Source organism: Oryzias latipes, chromosome 15 (assembly GCF_053564925.1).
Source record: "Oryzias latipes strain Hd-rR chromosome 15, Olatipes_Hd-rR_3.1".
In the NCBI taxonomy this organism is placed as follows: Eukaryota; Metazoa; Chordata; class Actinopteri; order Beloniformes; family Adrianichthyidae; genus Oryzias; species Oryzias latipes.
In genome coordinates, this window is record NC_136251.1 from 31,148,040 (window position 1) to 31,165,362 (window position 17,323).

Here is a 17,323-nt window from a genome sequence, read left to right on the forward strand (position 1 = left end):
CATCAGGTGATGCAACACCCAACAGACGGAGGACAGATTCTGGGTCTCCATAGCAACGTGAAGGAGGCACCAGTCCGCGTGGCAGAGATCAGCGTGTTCTCTCTGTCCAGCCAGCCCATCGACCACGAGGACGGCAGCGGACAAGCTGGTCGAAAGACCAAAACCTCAGGTGGGCACTGCAGTCTTTACCCTGCCCCCCCCCCTCGCGGGGGTGTTAGACAGGCCTGGAGCCACGCCGTCCAGCCGAATCCTGCAAGTCGCCGCTCCGTTTCCCAACTACGAGCAGAACGAACACGTATCAATCCAAGGTCATCCTATGGCCCGGGGGTATGCCGTTCTTCTCAGCGATGGCCGCTGTGTTGATTTGGGAGTTGAACAGATGTAGGGGGCTATTTCCTTACACCGCTCTAATTCTGGACAGGACGGATCACTGGACCCCATTTGGGTCCTGAGGCCTCAGACTCTGGATGTGAAGGAGGCCGCTCAAACACAACAAATGAGCTCATGCAGCAAATACTAAACCCTCTTTTGTCAAAAGTGCCAAGAAAATATTGGTCTGTGTGCGCTGCGAGCACGCCATCAGAGCGGGCATTCAGTGCGGCTGGAAACATCGTCACCCCGTGAAGGTCCTCGCTGAAACCTGACAAGGTTAACATGTTGGTGTTCCTGTCACGCAACATGAAGACGGACAAATAAAAGCAGCAGCAGCACCACTCATTTGAGCGGCACTTGTTCACTTTTTGCTCTATTTTGCACTTTGGTTGTTAATGTTTACCTGTATAGTTGGCTAATTAGTTAGTTAGTTGTTGTTACTCTTATTTGTTTGTTACATTTACTGCGTTCTAATTATTCATTTCCATTGTATCCATTTCTATTACAAGCTTCGGTCGCCCGCCGGAGGATTTTGTGTTGGGGGGGCAAGAGTCCCGACACCGCGACTCTTGCTGCTTCATCACCGCGGTGATCAAAAATCCCACACCGTCACATCTCTACTCCAGAGCGGGTTAATAATAATAATACAGTAACAAAATAAAATAATAAGGTATCAATCACCGTTCTTCTGGGGGGGGGGGACCTTCTTTTATTACTGTTCTCCTTCACTTCGTAACACCAAACATGAACGCGCCCCCCCCCATTTCCATTGTATTCATCTGCGATGCGGCCGCCGGGGGAATTTTGTGGAGTTTTGTCTTTTGATCACCGCGGTGATCAAAAATCCCACACCGTCACAGCTCTAGTTTCACACGAGTCTTGTGTTCAAATGTTCATCTGAATAAAGTTTTCACTCTCTGGTCTTCATTTTAGAACAGAATTTATTGAAGAAAATCAAAGTTGACGTATTTCTGCTCTTTTTTTGGGGCTGACGTTTGTGTGTTTGTCTTCAGACCGCTCCCCAGACATGGACAATTATTCAGAGGACGATGACGACAGCTACTCGTCGGAGCAGGAGGCCAGCGACGACGCCGTTCACGGCCAGGTGAGTGTCAGGAGTCACCCATGAAACAGACCCTCGATCAGAGTCGCAGGTCCTCCTGCTCCTCACATCATCACATGTGAAGAAACTAAGCTTTGTTAGCCCCTTCACACTTTCCCTCCTTCAGTCTGACTTTAGTCATTTCATTTGTCCTCTCAGGATCTTTACGATGAAGATGATGAAGTCAGGAAGCCAAAGAAAGCTCGAAGGAAAATGATCAGAACCACCTCCATGACCAGGGTTCGTCACCCCCCCTCTGCCCTCCTCGCCAATCATTGACCGACTTTAAGAAAGAGAACACGCCGTTCCATTTGTTCAGGCCATTAGCGCGGTGTGAATGAGCATGTAAATGACGGCCTCAGCGCGCCGATTAGAGCAGTCTTCATATAGAAAGTGTGATCCTGTGGGAGGTCCGAGTGCGTCTGTCGTTCCTGGTTCCTGTTGGCATTTATTCTGTTTTCTGACACTTCTTTGTTTATGTGTGACTGTTTTTTTCCCCTCTGTTCCAGCAACCAAATTTTAAGCAAAAATTTGTGGCGCTGCTGAAGAGGTTCAAGGTCACAGATGAGGTGAGTTGTTTTTTTCTCCGGAGGGTCAAGTGTGATATTCAGATGTGTTAAAGTCCCGTTAAAGTCAACAGAAAATAGGCATTTAGCTCAAAAAACGCTGATGTGTCACTGACTGTCAAGAAACCTCTGTCAGAATCAAACTGCAGACGGCTGGATCACTTCTGCACTCAGAAAGGTCTGATGCTCTGGTTTCTACTAGCAGCAGCTCACTTATAATATCCATTATCGGCTTCATTCTGCCCTCTTTAAGCAGACAACTAATGTTGTGTCTTCGTCCTAAATGCTCTTCTATCAGTTCTGCACAGTGGCCTGTAACTGGATGACCTCCAACCATTGAGCTGCAAAATCACTCAAATACCCAGGGACTGCATCTTTTTTCTCTTAAATTCTAATTAATTAAATCAAAAGAACCGAAAGATAAATGTTTGTGTTATTAATCCAAATTTTTTTTCTGTTTTATTTAATCTTCTTCAAACACTGTTGTGTCTAAAAGCTCCGTTGAACCCAATTCCTCCAGATAAACGGCGCTGTGTTTTTATGGATGGTTCTGGAAGCTCCAGGTGGCCCGGTGATCTTTTATCACTCTCCGTGTTGCTAATCTCCTCCTTGTGGTGTGCAGCTCTAAAAATACATGAGCGGGAGGAGGAGAAGGGGCAGACTATGTTTATCTGCTCCCTGCCAACTCCTGCCTTTATGGAGTGGCATTAATCACCTGATTAGTCCCCAAGTCTGCCTGTTTGCAGCTCCCATGATGCATTTCCCTGCTGTGCAGCGGTCTCCTGGTCTGTTCCATCTGATTCCTTTAAGTGTGTATTCATCAGTTCTTCATTGGAGCATTGCTTTTTCCACCGTTTTATCCTTTGATGAAAAGTCTCTGATTACGGTGAAGATGTGTTTCACCTGTGCACTAGGTCCTGGATTCTGACCCGGTAGACCAGACCCAGGAGGTGGAGGAGGACCTGGATCTGCTTTACGACAGTCTGGATAACCAGAGTGACAGCGGGCCTGAGGTGGAGGACAACGAAAGCGTCCTGAGCACTCCCAAACCCAAACTCAAGTAGGCTTGCTTCCTGAAAAGCGCTACTTCATTTGAATTGATTTTTATTTGAAATGGTTTATTTCAAGCAATTAAGTAGAAAAAATACACAAAAGCAATATAAACATCAGTTATACATTCATACAGTAACTAATCATACTTAGGATAATTAGACATTAATAAATATTGCTTGAAATGGAGTGGAAGGAAGCAAACTTATATAATCCCACCCCGTTATACTGTAACCATTTTATTACATGATTTATCAATATCTGGTTCCCCGTTTTTATCAGACAGAATTGAAAATCATAAGATATCGATAAGGCACATGACAAAGATGAATTACTTAAGTATTACGTCAAAAATAACTATTTTAGAAATCAACATGGCAAATGCAGATCAGTCATCTGAAATATATGCAGATTATGTTACTTATAAAAGCCATTCATATGAATAAAACATAATACTATATCAGTAAAGTAGACACAACACTGTTTCAGGAATTTTCATAGCAAAATTTCATCAAGTTTCAAAAGTTAAAAACGTGCAAGCTGTGTAACCCGGAACCGGTTCATCAGTTTCATGTGTGTGAGGTCAAATCAGGATCAGCCTCAACTGAATGAAAAATACCCTAAATTTGATTAAAAATTTGAAAGAAAGAAAGAAAAAAGGTTAAACTTAAAAGATACATTGAAAAACCTTAATTAAACCTAAAACTGTAACCAAATGAAGATAATGTTTGTTCCTAACAGCTGCTGCTGTTAATTTACCTTCAGCTGATCCCGATTTGAGGCCATGTAAATAGGACAGACTCAGAAACTGATAAATAAAAAACACGATTAAAAGTCTTTAGTCTGATAATCTGATCTCCAAACACTGTGGTCCACAAGCACAATATTTTAGTATTTTAAGTTTATACAGTGAACGCAAAAAAATATTTAGTCAGCCACCAATTGTGCAAGTTGTCCCACTTAAAAAGATGAGAGAGAGGCCTGTCATTTTCATCATAAAATGAAGTAAATTAATAAAAAAAGAGTCACATTTTCTGAAATTTTTTTAAAGAATTTATTTGTAAATTACAGTGAAAAAAGGTATTTGTTCACCTAGAAACAACCAAGATTTCTGTCTCTCACAGACCTGTAACTTTTTTTGTAAGAGGATCCTCTGTCCTCCACTGGTTACCTGTATTAATGGCTCCTGTTTGAACTGGTTATCTATATACAGACACCTGTCCACAACCTCAGACAGTCACACTCCAAACTCCACTATGGAGACCAAAGAGCTGTCTAAGGACACCAGAAACCAAACTGTTGACCTGCAGCAGGCTGGAAGACTGAATCTGCAACAGCTTGCTGTGAAGAAATCACCTGTGGGAGCAATTATTAGGAAATGGAAGACATACAAGACCACTGAGAATCTCCCTCCATCTGGGGCTCCCCCCAAGATCTCACCCTGTGGGGTCAGAATGGTCACAAGAACGGGGAGCAAAGATCCCAGAACCCCACGGGGGACCTAGAGAATGACCTGCAGAGAGCTGGGACCAAAGTAACAAAGGCTACCATCAGGAACACACTACACCACCAGGGACTCAAACCCTGCAGGGCCAGACGTGTCCCCCTGCTAAAGCCGGTACATGTGCAGAACCGTCTACAGTCTGCTAGAGAGCATTTGGAGGATCCAGAAGAGGATTGGGAGAATGTCCTATGGTCAGATGAAACCACAATATAACTTTTTGGTAAGAACTCTACTCATCGTGTTTGGAGGAGAAAGAATGCTGAGCTGCATCCAAAGAACACCAGAACTACAGTAAAGCATGGGGGTGGAAGTATCATAGTTTGGGGCCGTTTATCAGCAAAGGGACCAGGACGACTGATCCGTGTAAAGGAAAGAATGAATGGGGCCGTGTATGGGCAGATTTGGAGTGAAAACCTCCCTCCATCAACATTGAAGATGAACCATGGCTGGGTCTTTCAGCATGACAACCATCCCAAACACACGTTGCCCGGGTAATGAAGGAGGGGCTTCATAAGAAACATTTCAAACTTCTGGAGTGGTCTAGCCAGTCTCCAGATGTCAACCCCATAGAAAATCTCTGGAGGGAGTTGAACATCTGTGTTGTCCAGCATCAGCCCTAAAACATCACTGCTCTAGAGGAGATCTGCATGGAGGAATGGACCAAAACATCACTGCTCTAGAGGAGATCTGCATGGAGGAATGGACCAAAACAGTTTGTGAAAACCTTTCGAAGACTTACAGAAAATGTTTGACTGCTGCCATTGCTAACAAACGTTACATAAAGTATTGAGTTGAACTTTCATTATTGACCAAATATTTATTTTCCACTATAATTTACAAATGCATTCCTCAAAAATCAGAAAATGTGATTTTCTGGGTTGTTTCCCTCATTTTGTCTCTCATAGTTGAAGTTTACCTTTGATGAAAATTACAGGCATCTCTCATCTTTTTAAGTTGGACAACTTGCACAATTGAAGGCTGACTAAATACTTTTTTGTCCCACTGTAACCGTTATTTTCTCTTCCTAGTGTAGAAAACGGCTTTTTCATGTACTACATAATTTAGCTTCCTTTTTCTTGAATTTTTCACTTTCTGTCACAAGTTTTTTTTAATCCTTCTTTTCCACGTCGTTGCTTTTTTCACAAGGAGCTCCAGAGGACAACAGCACTGTGCCAAATATCCTGCTGTTTCGCGTTAGCACAGCTCTCAACAGCTTGATTTATTTCAGATGAAATCTTAAAAATGTTTTCCTCCGTGTTCTGCAGGAGGACTCAAGTTTCTGACTTTTTACTCACATGTCTTGACTGTAGTACTGATTTGATCTGATTTGCTGCAGGGATTTGATGCTAACTTGAAAAGAAATGGCTCTAACGGTGTTTGAACCTTTGTGGTTTCAGGCCGTTTTTTGAAGGAATGTCTCACTCCAGCTCTCAGACAGAGATCGGGAGCATACATAGCCAGAAAAGCCAGCAGAGAGAGCTGTCATGTCCCGTAAGTACGCTCCCCGTTACCATGTGAGCTTGGGCCTCAGTGGGTTCACAGACTTTTCTTACAAGCAGCATTTTTAAACGGATTAGCTGGTTGTTGATGGTGGCTCGGGGATTCCCAAAGATATACCAGGCAGGGGTGAGCTTGAACAAGATGCAGCCACCAGCCTGAAAGCTTCTGAGGACTTAGCTCTTTATCCCATCAACCTTTGCAGCCTCTCGGTATTTTTAGGGGCTGACACCAGATGACCTCTCTGCTCACGAGCAGACGCTGCATTGTTGCCACGTTCCAGGAGATGAATGGATGGAGAAGTCCCGGACTGGTGGGATTTATGGCCTGTTGGAACGACAGGAAGAGATGAGGAAAACAGACATGTAGAGTTCGATATCCGGAGCATCGCAGCAGCTTTTAAATGTCTGGGAATTCATTTTAGCGTGTAGTAAAACAGCCCTCCGTTTTGCTTCAAATGAAAATCCTTTGATCTGAAATAAGAACAACTGGAAGCAGATGCTGCATCTGACAAACAGGAGTCCGGATAAATCTGCCTGTTCTACTGACCAGAGGCATAAACTTTCATTTCAAGCTCGGCTGTGTCTTTTTATTTCCACCGGTAGGGAAGGAAGGTCAAAGGTTGTTTTTGTGTTTTGACCCTGCAGAGTGGAGACTTTCTCACTGTGGACAGATGTAAGGTGCAAGGAAGCCCGTATCAGGAGGACGCCAGCGCAGACGCAACTGTCGGGGTACGTTTGTCAGCTCCTCATCATCACATTTTCCTCTTCCTCCACCTTTTTGCTTCCATGGCTCTGTGGAAAAACGGGGGAGTGGAGAGCGGACAGCATCCGGACGGAAAAGCACAGTCATCCATTATGGATCAATACAGCTCTGTGGGGCGGTTGTGGTTATTTGGGTGATGGGCTCTGCATCTCCGCTCTGACCCAGTTTCAAGAAGCCACCTGCTACCGGATCATAGCGTTTCATCTTCTGTGTCCTGTGGGGAGGGGTCTTTATCCTCAGCCTTCTACACAGAAGCCGGTTCTTCACTAGCTCCTCACCTCAGGGATCCTCGAGCTCTGAGGTCTGGACCGGTACCGGGCAGCAGACAAACAAAATACACCCTGTAACCTACATTATTTTTATTTTCCCATATTGAAAGACATTTTAATTTGAAGCATTCATTCCAGCACGTCCATCTATGACTCACTTTCGCCTCGGTCCTAAATAAATCCAATTCCTTCTGAAGCGGCGGCACCGGCGCTCAATCAAAAGCCCAAACTCAACAAAGTTGACAAAAAAAATAAATGTTTCTTTTTAGCAGAAAAAAGACTGAGAGGAAACCGAAGAATAAATAAAATGAATTAATTTGCCATGCATCTGACTTGAAGTATGGATTTATTGCGACAGATGCTCTTTCACACCAAACCTGCTCTGGATAAAATGACTCTAATAAACTCACTGTGGATTCACTATATTATTATTACTATGATATATAGAAAATACCTTTTATATGACAGCTGTATCCTTTATTTTGTGGCATAAATTTAAACTTACAGCAAATTTATGTTTTTGTACATGTTCTATGAAAAAGACCCAGTAATGTTGCCTTTATTATACATTTTAACAAATAAAGAACCAACTTCTACAAATCAACAACTTTGTTTTGTGGAACTTTAATCCTCTAAAAACCATCTACAGACATTTTCAGACTGTCTTTTTAAACTACATTCTACAAAAATTGATTATCCAGAAACGAGATCTTTAAAAAAAAGCAAAGGCCAACTTCAGCCTCGTTCAGACCAGTCTGTGAAAATACTGTCTAACAGTAAACCGGACCGTGGCCCGCTAAAGGTTTAGAGCCACTGCCTCATAAAGCCCACTGCACAGAAATAAAACATGAAATGAAAGTCGGTTCTTGATGTTTCATATCCCTGACTTTGATCAGGAAGAACCTAAATCTGGAAGCTTTAAAGAAAAACTATATCTGATCATGATCAAAACCGTGACACATCTGAAGGTTGAGGAGCTCTAAATATGTCCAACTTTCTGCAAGTTTGGCACAGAAACAAATCTTTGCCTGTAAGGGTTCACACTCTGGATACTTTAATAAAACTTTCAGATCTTTAAAAGACTATTTAGCTGAAAGATTTTCAATGTTTGTGAATGAATGTCTTTTCCCACATAGATCAACCTACAGTAGATGTAACTAGATTTGCAATTCCTTGAAAGAAATTGCGTCTGCTGAAAGCAATCAAGATTTTAAGCATTTTAAAGCTGTTGCTAACAAATGCCAAAAATACCCAGATTAAATTTGGATGCACCTTTAAGCTTCACAAATCTAGAGAAATAGCTGTTCAAACCTCCTTGCAAGGTGGTTCTAAAGAGTTTAAACTTTATTATACAGGACAATTTATCTTTTATAGTTTTAAAGGTCTCACCTTAACTGCATCAGCAAAACAAAAGCGTCCTGAAATATTTAGGGTTCTTTCTGTGTGTTTTGTTTCCTTCCTGGTTTCTACGTTGGGTTTCTTGAACGCTTCGTCCCGGTGTGTCTTCATGAATGTGTGTGTTTCCCCCTTCCACCCCGTTTCTAAATGTTCTCGTTTGTTTCAGGAGCCAGAAAATGAGGACAATGGAGCAGGACCAGGAGAGGTCAACAGCTGGGAAGTCAATCCTGAGCGGATAACCAGCCCCGTTGGCAAGCTCTGCAAGACAGAGTCCCAAAACCACATGTCTCCCAGGTAAACCGCCGATCCCAGCACCTGCAGACACGCGTTGTACTGGTTCTGCAAGTCTAGTCTTTGTTCTTATTTTTGAACCCATCCCTTGACATTTGCTTTGTTTCATTTCCTCAGTAAAGTGGAGAACAGGCTGCAGAGACGTCCACGCAGCACCTCCATGAAAGACCGACAAAACTCAAAGGCACAGAGCGATCGGACCAGCAGCATGGAGAGCGAGTGCTCACCAGAATCGCGGCTAATAGCTCAGGTAGACATCCTGATGCTCCTGCAATTCATTCTCCTGCTCCTTTAGGACCTTCCATGGATGTTTGGATCCAGGTGGAAGCATGCGGGATCATGTCAGACTGTGGTTCTAATCCTAAAGGTTCCCAGGAAGTCGGTGTACGACCAGCTGAACCAGATCCTGATCTCAGACGAAAGGCTGCCGGAGAGCATCATCCTCATAAACACCACAGAGTGGCAAGGCCAGGTGTGTTGGTCCACACCTCACAAATTAAACAGAGGTCACGAGGTCACTCAACCTGATGGCTCTGAAGTTTGACATCACTGTTCTGACATGCAAAAGTCTTCATTTCTGCTTTTTCCGAGCCAAGCGGCGCTGCCTCCTGCGTCTCCGTGAGCTCATGGCGTTCCTGTTGTGTGTTGTTTTGTTTAGTACGTAGCTGAGCTGCTCCATGAACAAGGCCAGCCCATCGTCTCCACCTGCTCTGCTGCAGACGTTCAGGCGGCCTTCAACACCATCGTGACCCGCATCCAGAGATTGTGAGTCTCAAACACGCACTGCGTTTGCGTGACGCGTCTCCTGCAACAGGACATCTGTACCCAGACATCTTCTATAGCATAGGCGATGCAAAGTTCATAAGCAAGAGCATCTTCCTAAGAAACATGAACCACTTTTGTATGAAAATGCTTCTTCTGATCCTTTTTGACTCCTCCAGCTGTAACTGCAACGCACAGACCCCTCCCACGATGAAGGTGGCCGTGGCGGGCGACCAGAGCTACCTCAGCACCATCCTGAGGTTCTTTGTGGAGCAGCTGGCAAACAAAACACCCGACTGGCTCAGCTACATCCGCTTCCTGGTCATCCCTATTGGTGCGTGTGGCCGTAAATGTGCCGTGGTTTTTAGATCCGGTTCATCTGACGTCTTCTCTCTCTTACGCAGGTTCACACCCCCTGGCAAAGTACATGGCCTCCTTTGACAGCCGCTTCAACAGCATCTTTATGGACACGGCCTGGAGGGAGCTGTTCTGCAGGACGGAACGGCCCGCCTCAGGTAGCACGCGTCACTAAAAGCAAGTCTGCATGCAACTGTTGTGCAGTCGCTGAGAAATGAGGTCAGACATGTTTGATGCATGAGCATCTTTAGATGTTGGCGCTGAATCCCTCTTTCCTGTGAACCGCCTTTGACCTGCACATTTTCTAATGGACTCTCCCCTCAGCTTTAAGGATTTTGGCCTCCAGACTCTTTATCTTATGTCATACGCTTCCATGAAACTGCAGAGCAAAAGCAGCTTCCATCTCTGTCAATGTTTGTCTCCTCAGCATCCTTTTTGCATCAAATCCTCTTTTACACCTCAAACCTTTTCAGTTTATTGTTTTTTGTATTTTCATCAGATTTCTTTTATTTATTTTTTGTTTAAAGGGGTCACACAGCATTCTTAACCATGTGTGAAGCAGAAAATGTTTAATTCTCCTTCCTGGTTCCTAACCAAAAACGCTTTCTCCTACCTGGTCAGGGATAACGGGAAGTTTCGACCACGAAACAGAATCTTTTCACACCACGGGAAAGAAAACAAACGTCCAGAACTGATGATTCATGCTGTCACTAAAGGATTGTCTTCATAAACCAAACCCTCTCTAAGCGTTTGTTTCCTAAACTGCTTTGCCAGAGCGTACAGCTCCATCATTCACTGGGATGCAGATCATTTATAGATAGATAGATGATAGATGATGACTTTATTAATCCCACAATGGGGAAATTTCATATATCTGTGGCAGCAAAAAACGACATTCAGAAATAATCTATATAACATCAAAAAATGACATAAAAAATGACATTCACATTAAATTATTAAGAATATTGTATTATTAAAAATTATAATTACAATTATTATTCCAATTATTATTGAAAATGAGATTCATAATAAATACATAAATAAATATTAAATACTAATAATAATAATACTACTAATAATAATAATCACAATAATAAATATGTGGATGTATGTGAGGATCTGCACGCTGGTGAATCAGCAGCTCGATGGTCAAAGAGTCCCAACCGCCTGTCTCTCCTGCAGACTCCATCGACGTGGCGGGAAGAGTGGTTCAGTATCTGGGCGGGGCCAACGTCTCCCACCAGTTCCCCATCTCGGAGGCCATGCTCACCTACAAACAGAAGAGGTAAACGGGTCTGGACCGTCCGCCGCGTTCACGCCGAGCTCACCCGTTGTGCACGTGTGTGTTTGTGTCCTGTGTTGCAGGGAGTTCTGAAGGTTTTGTGTTTGGTTCAAAATCATGACGTCAACCACAGATCAGCTGATCTTCATCAGTAAAAACCAGCTGAGCTGCATGACGGCTATGTGGAAATGCACACGCATGCAAGCATGCAGCTGCAGGCACATCCGTGCTTTTACCAAAATACTCTAATTACTCAGACAAGAACAGGAGTAACTGTAAATATGTTTAGTACTTCTATGGGGTCAAATCAGGATCCGCTTGAAATGAATGAAAAAACAAATTAATAAATTAATATTATTATTAATAATTCTTAATAATAATAATTAATAAAAACAATATTGAAAAATTTGAAAGCGGTTTTTAACTTGAAAGTAAACAGTGTAGACTGGAAACATTTTTTAAAGTCAATTTGATTAAACAAATATATTTAAAATTTAAAGAAATACTGAAAACCTGAAAGGAAAAAAATATATAAACCTAAAACTAAAGATGCAGTCTCAATGGAATTTCCTGGTAAAATAAAATAAAAGATTTGTAACAGCTGCTGGTTTGTATTTTCAGTTTCAGTTTTCTTATTTTTTCTTCACTTTCAGTTTTAACTTAGAGTTTCTATTCAGACTTTTCATTTTCAGAATAGAGCCTAATCTTATGTGGGGGTGGAGCTCTGAGCCCATTGGCTACTGGGACATGATTGACATCAGGTGACAGAGGTTATAGTGACGTCATCTCCGCTCCCACCTTTGACGTACCACTACTGCTCCCCACATCAGAGGGGGGAGGATGCAGGCGGCGCCAACAGCAGACGCTGTTCTGAAGCAGAAACGATGTCTGTCAATCATGTCCTGGTAGCCAAAGCCCCACCCCCAAGCAGTGGCGGTGTTTTCCAATGGGCAATGTGGGCAGTCGCCCAGAGCGCAGTCTTGTAAGGGGGGCGCAATTGTGAATTCAACTATAAAAGTAAATTATACTCTTTTACTTTAATATGACCATTAAAGTCAAATAACTAATATATTTTGTTCTTGTGGTTGTATGGATGCAGGCTTTGAGTTATTGATGCCAGGGCTGGAAAGGGGGGGGGCGTCCAGGGCATCAAACTAGCCTCTGCCCCCCAGTGACATTAGGCTCAAATCCTAAAAAGTAAAGTCTGAATTGAAAATGTAAGTTGAGGACTGAAAGCAAAGAGGGAGAAAAATTAAACTACCAAACAGCAGCTGCTTTGTTTTTCCTTTATTCATATTTGGGTTTTCGTATTTTCTGCACCAGACAGACTGAAACCATCATTACTGTGACGACGCTAACTCCTGACCTACAGGAACCACGCTCCGACAGCGCTACACTTTACTAAAGGTTACTAAATAAACCCCCATCTGGTCTGCAGCAGAATGATGTTACATTTATGTACAAAGCGCTACGGATTAAACGTCAGTAAAAGTCCGTTTTTCAAAGAGATAAAAGGTTTCAATGTGAAGAAAACACGCCAACAGTTTTTGTTTTTTTAAAGTTTTAAGTATTTCTTTCATTTTTTTTCTCCGATTTTCTAATTTACAATGTTTTTCTTTGAATTTAACTGTTTTATTATATTTTTTATTTGCTTTTAGCTGAAACTGATTTGACCTCTTAAACGTCTCTGGTTGATAAAAGTTGATCCATTTTTGTGGCATTATGTGGACGATCCAGTAAATTTCCATTTGTTTGTTTGTTTTTAGATTTGAATGAAACCCCTCCTCTTTCATTTAGAGGCTTCCTATTGGTCAGACGGTTTTCAGTACAACCTAGTTTTAACACTTGCATTCCTTCTCCTCCCCTTTCCCCTTTGATTTGCTTTCAAGGAAAAGAAGTTTGTATTTTGATTTTTACATCAGGTATCGACTCTTGTTTCGCCCCTCCCCCCCCTCAGTGTGACCTGAGCTCCTCGCCGTGTCTTAACCCCGCCCCTTTCCATTTTCCACAGTCTCCAACGCTGTACCTTCACTGTCCTGCTGTGTGTCTCTGGTTTGCCGTGCCTCTGGTTCTGACTCCGTCCTTTGTGTTGTTGCCGTGACGATTTGCCTAACAACCTGTGAGACTAACATTTGCCATGCAAAGCGGCACAGGGGCTGCGTTTGGACGTGCGTCCCGGTTCAGCTGGTGGCGTTAAACCCGTAACAGGCGCGTTTGTTTCCTGATATTTACATGCACAGCTGTACGACGCTTTACTTTCTGCTACACAATTACTGAAAGTTAAACACTTTTTGTTTGTAACATTGTGATTTATTTGGACTTTTCTTTTAGGTTCTTGATCATTTCTATTCTAAAATTGACCAGAATGATAAAGATGTCTTAAATATTGGCTTCTCTTTGAACTAAATGACCTCATCAGAACTAAATAAATGCACAAATATCAGTTCTAATAACTGCTATAACATGTATTTCTCACTCAAAGCCTCAGTTCTGATGTACTTTTTCTAACCACACGGACTCAGTACATGTAAAGGTGTGTTTTTAAGAACAGCCGTGTTCTGCTGGTTTCTACACATATTTTTATGTGACCGGACATAATTTCCCAATCCAATTAAAAAAAACTGCATTTCATCAGATCCCAGTTATGCTGTAAATGCAGTTCAGCCATAATTTCTGTTGCAGATGAAGGAATGAGCGTCTATATTTAGTGGGATTTGGATGAAAAACTCAATAAAAAGGCCAGAATTGTCTTAAAAATTCTCGTTTTTTTAATCAGAATCACCAGCTGTAAAAATGAGATGAAGAGGAGCGAAGACGTTTATGCAGAACCGGTCCAGAATCAGAAAACGGGCCACACAAACGCCACCGTCCGTTTCTGTTCATTCCAAAACCGAATTTGAAAAGTTTCCTTTTTTAATTGCTTTTCTCTTTCCAAAGTATTCAACTGTTGACCCTTTTTCCTCTCCTGACAAAAATGGTGTTTTGAAGATGTTGTTGTGGCGTTTCTCTGTTGACCTGCTGATGGGCTGTTTGCTGAAGGTCAGCAGCTGGCGGCCCTTTAGTGAAGCTGAACGTTGATGTGAAGAGATTTGTTTTTGAGGCCAGACGGGGGATCGTGTCAGGAGGTCAAAGAGACTGGAGGGAATCCCTGTAGGTCTGGTTGTAAGGAGCAGTCCTCTCATTCATTTCATCGTAACGTGACCCTGAGAAACCCCCATCCCACCCGATCTGGTCATGCGCCCCCCCCCGCTGCGATGGGACTCGGTGTTGGCCGTCCCACGACTTCACCCCCTCAGGACCATTCCGTGTTCATGTGACACAGCTGGAGCTCGGACTGTTCGAACCCCCTTCTGACGCCTTCCTCTCTGTGTTCGCAGCCCCGACGAAGACTCCTGTCAGAAGTTTGTGCCGTTTGTTGCGGTGAGAGTTTGGTCTTTGTGCTCTGGGCTTTGATGCTGTTGCTCTTGGCGGAAACTGTGAACTGTTTATCTCCACAGGTTGTGAAAGTTGGGATTGTGGAACAAAATCTCTCGACTTCAAGTAAGAAAAAGATTCAGGCGTTCTTATTATTTAACTTCCGAACTGAAAGCCTGATAAATATCAGGAAATGGTCTTTTTTTTCCGTGTTTGGTTGAATTTTCCTCAGACTGAAGCTGGAGATTAATCTCGTTTTTTGGTTCTCTCAGTGGACTCTGATGATGCCATGGGTGGAAACACGAGCATCCTGTCCTCCCCGACGCCGCCATCGGCCGGCCCGTACGGGAAAGAGATAGGGAGCACCCCCCCGCAGTCTCCGTCTGTTTCCACGGCCCTGTCTGGAGCTGGGTACCGTTCAGCCAGAACCTCACCTTTCCCCCTGCAGCTGGGCTCTGGTTCAACGTCTGCACGCTCTCCTCCGCAGCTCTCCGTGCTCAGGGAACGAGCTGATGGGCCTGCAGGTGGACTACTGGACCTGGCAGGGCCCAGACAGAAAGAAGGAGGGCGAGAAGAGGGACGTGGGGCTGAAGAACACCCTGAAGAGCAACTTTCGCTCGCTGCAGGTCAGCCGCCTTCCCAGCGGGGGTGAGCTGACTCCTCCCCCCTGCATGGCCATGACTGTCGTCACCAAGGAGAAGAACAAAAAAGGTCAGTTTGTGGCCATTTTAGGAGAAACCCTAATGGGAATGACTGAAAACAATCAGCCATAAACAACCTCCATGAATAATTCTAAGGCGGTAAAACTCCTCACTTCACACTTTCTAGACTTTTCTTTCCTGTTTAAACTCCCAACGTTCCAGAATCACAGAAGGAAAAACAAAGATCTGATCGGAATCAAAGATTTACATAACTCTGGCAAACAGGCACGGAGGAGATTGATTGACAGGGTCTACAGCCAATCAGGAGGCAGGACAATGTGCTGTAAAGACTCCAATAAAAACAGGGTAAAAACAGCGAGATCGCAAAAGGTGAACGGCGTTAGTGAGGCGACAGTGTACTCAGTAAGCAGAGGCAGAGTGGTCGACCTCTGGTCAGAAGGTCGATTTATTGTTTTTATTCTTTACTTGATGCAGATTTCAGCTTTAAATGAGAATTCTGAGTTGCAGTCCTCACAAATCTCATAATTGGAGGGTCTAATGGCAGGGGGGGGGTCCAGTTTAGTTTAGTTTAGTTAAGCAATCAGCTGTTGTATTTTATGACTGATTTCATGTTTTTGTGTAATTACTGGTGTGAAGCCTGTTGAGATATTTGACTATACAACTATAATAAATATAAATAAAATTGAATTGAACTGAATTATTAGCTCAAAAATAGCCAAACTAATGGCTATGCTGTATAAAGTGAAGTGGCCATTAGATACCAATGCATTATGTTTATTACATAACAGTGTTTATTCAATTCCTTCATCAAATAAACTGAAACTAGGAAGAAAAACACATATTTAAAAATCAATAGGAATAATTACAGAAGGTAACTATTTGAGCCCGTCTACTCCAAGGATAATAAAATGCAAAGATTTAGTCAAATGTAGTGTTTTAAAATTGATGTATAAAGTGGGTCATAAATGTTTACCTCATAATATACAAAATAAATGTGAAAGAAGACAGAATAATAACAATCTAAAAGGCCATTCCGTTTTCAAGGAACCACAAATCAAAGAGACTAAATCAATAAATAGTTTTCAATAATTTTAACAAGGAATTTTCATTTTGTCTGTATGTTGTGTTTAAACTAAATAATCCATTGTTGTTGGTATTTATTATATTTAAATTTTTTATTGTTTTGAGAAAAAACAGCCATTAAGCAGAAATGATTAGATTTCTCTGTTTTGTTTCCCTTTCATCGTCGTTGGTTCGTTTTGTTTTTGTTCTGTGGGGATGAAATAAATAAAACAGGACCACTTTATTTTCTTCATTCCATCTTTCCGGCAGATTTCTGAGCTAACTGATCCTTAACCTTTCGTAGGTGAGCCGGTTCCGTGTCTCAGAGGACCGTTTTGAAATCCTCTTTGTCTCTTTTCTCAGTGATTTTCCTCAGCAAGAAGCCCAAGGAGAAAGATCTGGACTCCAAGAGCCAAGTGATCGACGGCATCAGCAGGTTGATCTGCACGGCCAAGCACCAGCACACCATGCTGAGAGGTGAGGGGGGCCCCCACAGGGGAGGCTGCACTGCCCCCTGCTGGTCTGCTGCTTCCCTGCTCCGGCAGGAGCCGTTCACTAGTAGTTCAGTGTCTTCAGGTCGATCCAGATCCTCTTGATCCAAACTTCCAGACAGAAATTCCTGCTACTGAACAGTTTTCCAGATTCTTGGATTTCTTCCAGATCATCAAGTTAATGAAATCTGTGTCCAAACCAACAAGTAAACTAGAATGAATGTCAAATCCATTCACATGTTAGTTTCCTAAAGTTCACCACTGTTGTTTTTCCACATCCAAAGAATCCAAAGGGAACATTCTTAGAACATTCTAGACACTGGATGGTCACATGACTTTATTCAAAGTCTGTCCACACATTGGACTGGAATGATGGACTGATGTCACATGTGTGTCGTCTGCTGTGATTGGTCGGTTTTCCATTACAGAACTGGTGGAATCAGAGAGAGATCTGTTCGTGGATGAATCTTCACATTTCC

General features: G+C 42.9%; 1 protein-coding gene across 4 annotated transcripts in view; it reads left to right on the forward strand.

The window, feature by feature from the left end:
* LOC101172103 (phosphofurin acidic cluster sorting protein 2) overlaps positions 1-17,323 on the forward strand; it is a 51,325-nt gene that overhangs the window by 31,657 nt on the left and 2,345 nt on the right. The window contains exons 5-24 of one of the 4 annotated variants that reach the window (XM_023962983.2): positions 7-169; positions 1,386-1,477; positions 1,634-1,714; positions 1,984-2,043; positions 2,955-3,100; positions 5,992-6,085; positions 6,739-6,822; positions 8,690-8,817; positions 8,932-9,064; positions 9,182-9,286; positions 9,473-9,579; positions 9,756-9,910; positions 9,981-10,091; positions 11,116-11,218; positions 13,105-13,137; positions 14,593-14,635; positions 14,713-14,755; positions 14,902-15,040; positions 15,117-15,340; positions 16,717-16,830. In XM_023962983.2, the coding sequence (XP_023818751.1) occupies positions 7-169; positions 1,386-1,477; positions 1,634-1,714; positions 1,984-2,043; positions 2,955-3,100; positions 5,992-6,085; positions 6,739-6,822; positions 8,690-8,817; positions 8,932-9,064; positions 9,182-9,286; positions 9,473-9,579; positions 9,756-9,910; positions 9,981-10,091; positions 11,116-11,218; positions 13,105-13,137; positions 14,593-14,635; positions 14,713-14,755; positions 14,902-15,040; positions 15,117-15,340; positions 16,717-16,830 (2,158 nt within the window). The remainder of the gene's footprint in view (positions 1-6; positions 170-1,385; positions 1,478-1,633; positions 1,715-1,983; positions 2,044-2,954; positions 3,101-5,991; positions 6,086-6,738; positions 6,823-8,689; positions 8,818-8,931; positions 9,065-9,181; positions 9,287-9,472; positions 9,580-9,755; positions 9,911-9,980; positions 10,092-11,115; positions 11,219-13,104; positions 13,138-14,592; positions 14,636-14,712; positions 14,756-14,901; positions 15,041-15,116; positions 15,341-16,716; positions 16,831-17,323) is intronic. The other 3 variants (XM_023962984.2, XM_078931564.1, XM_078931565.1) reach the window with 3 other exon arrangements.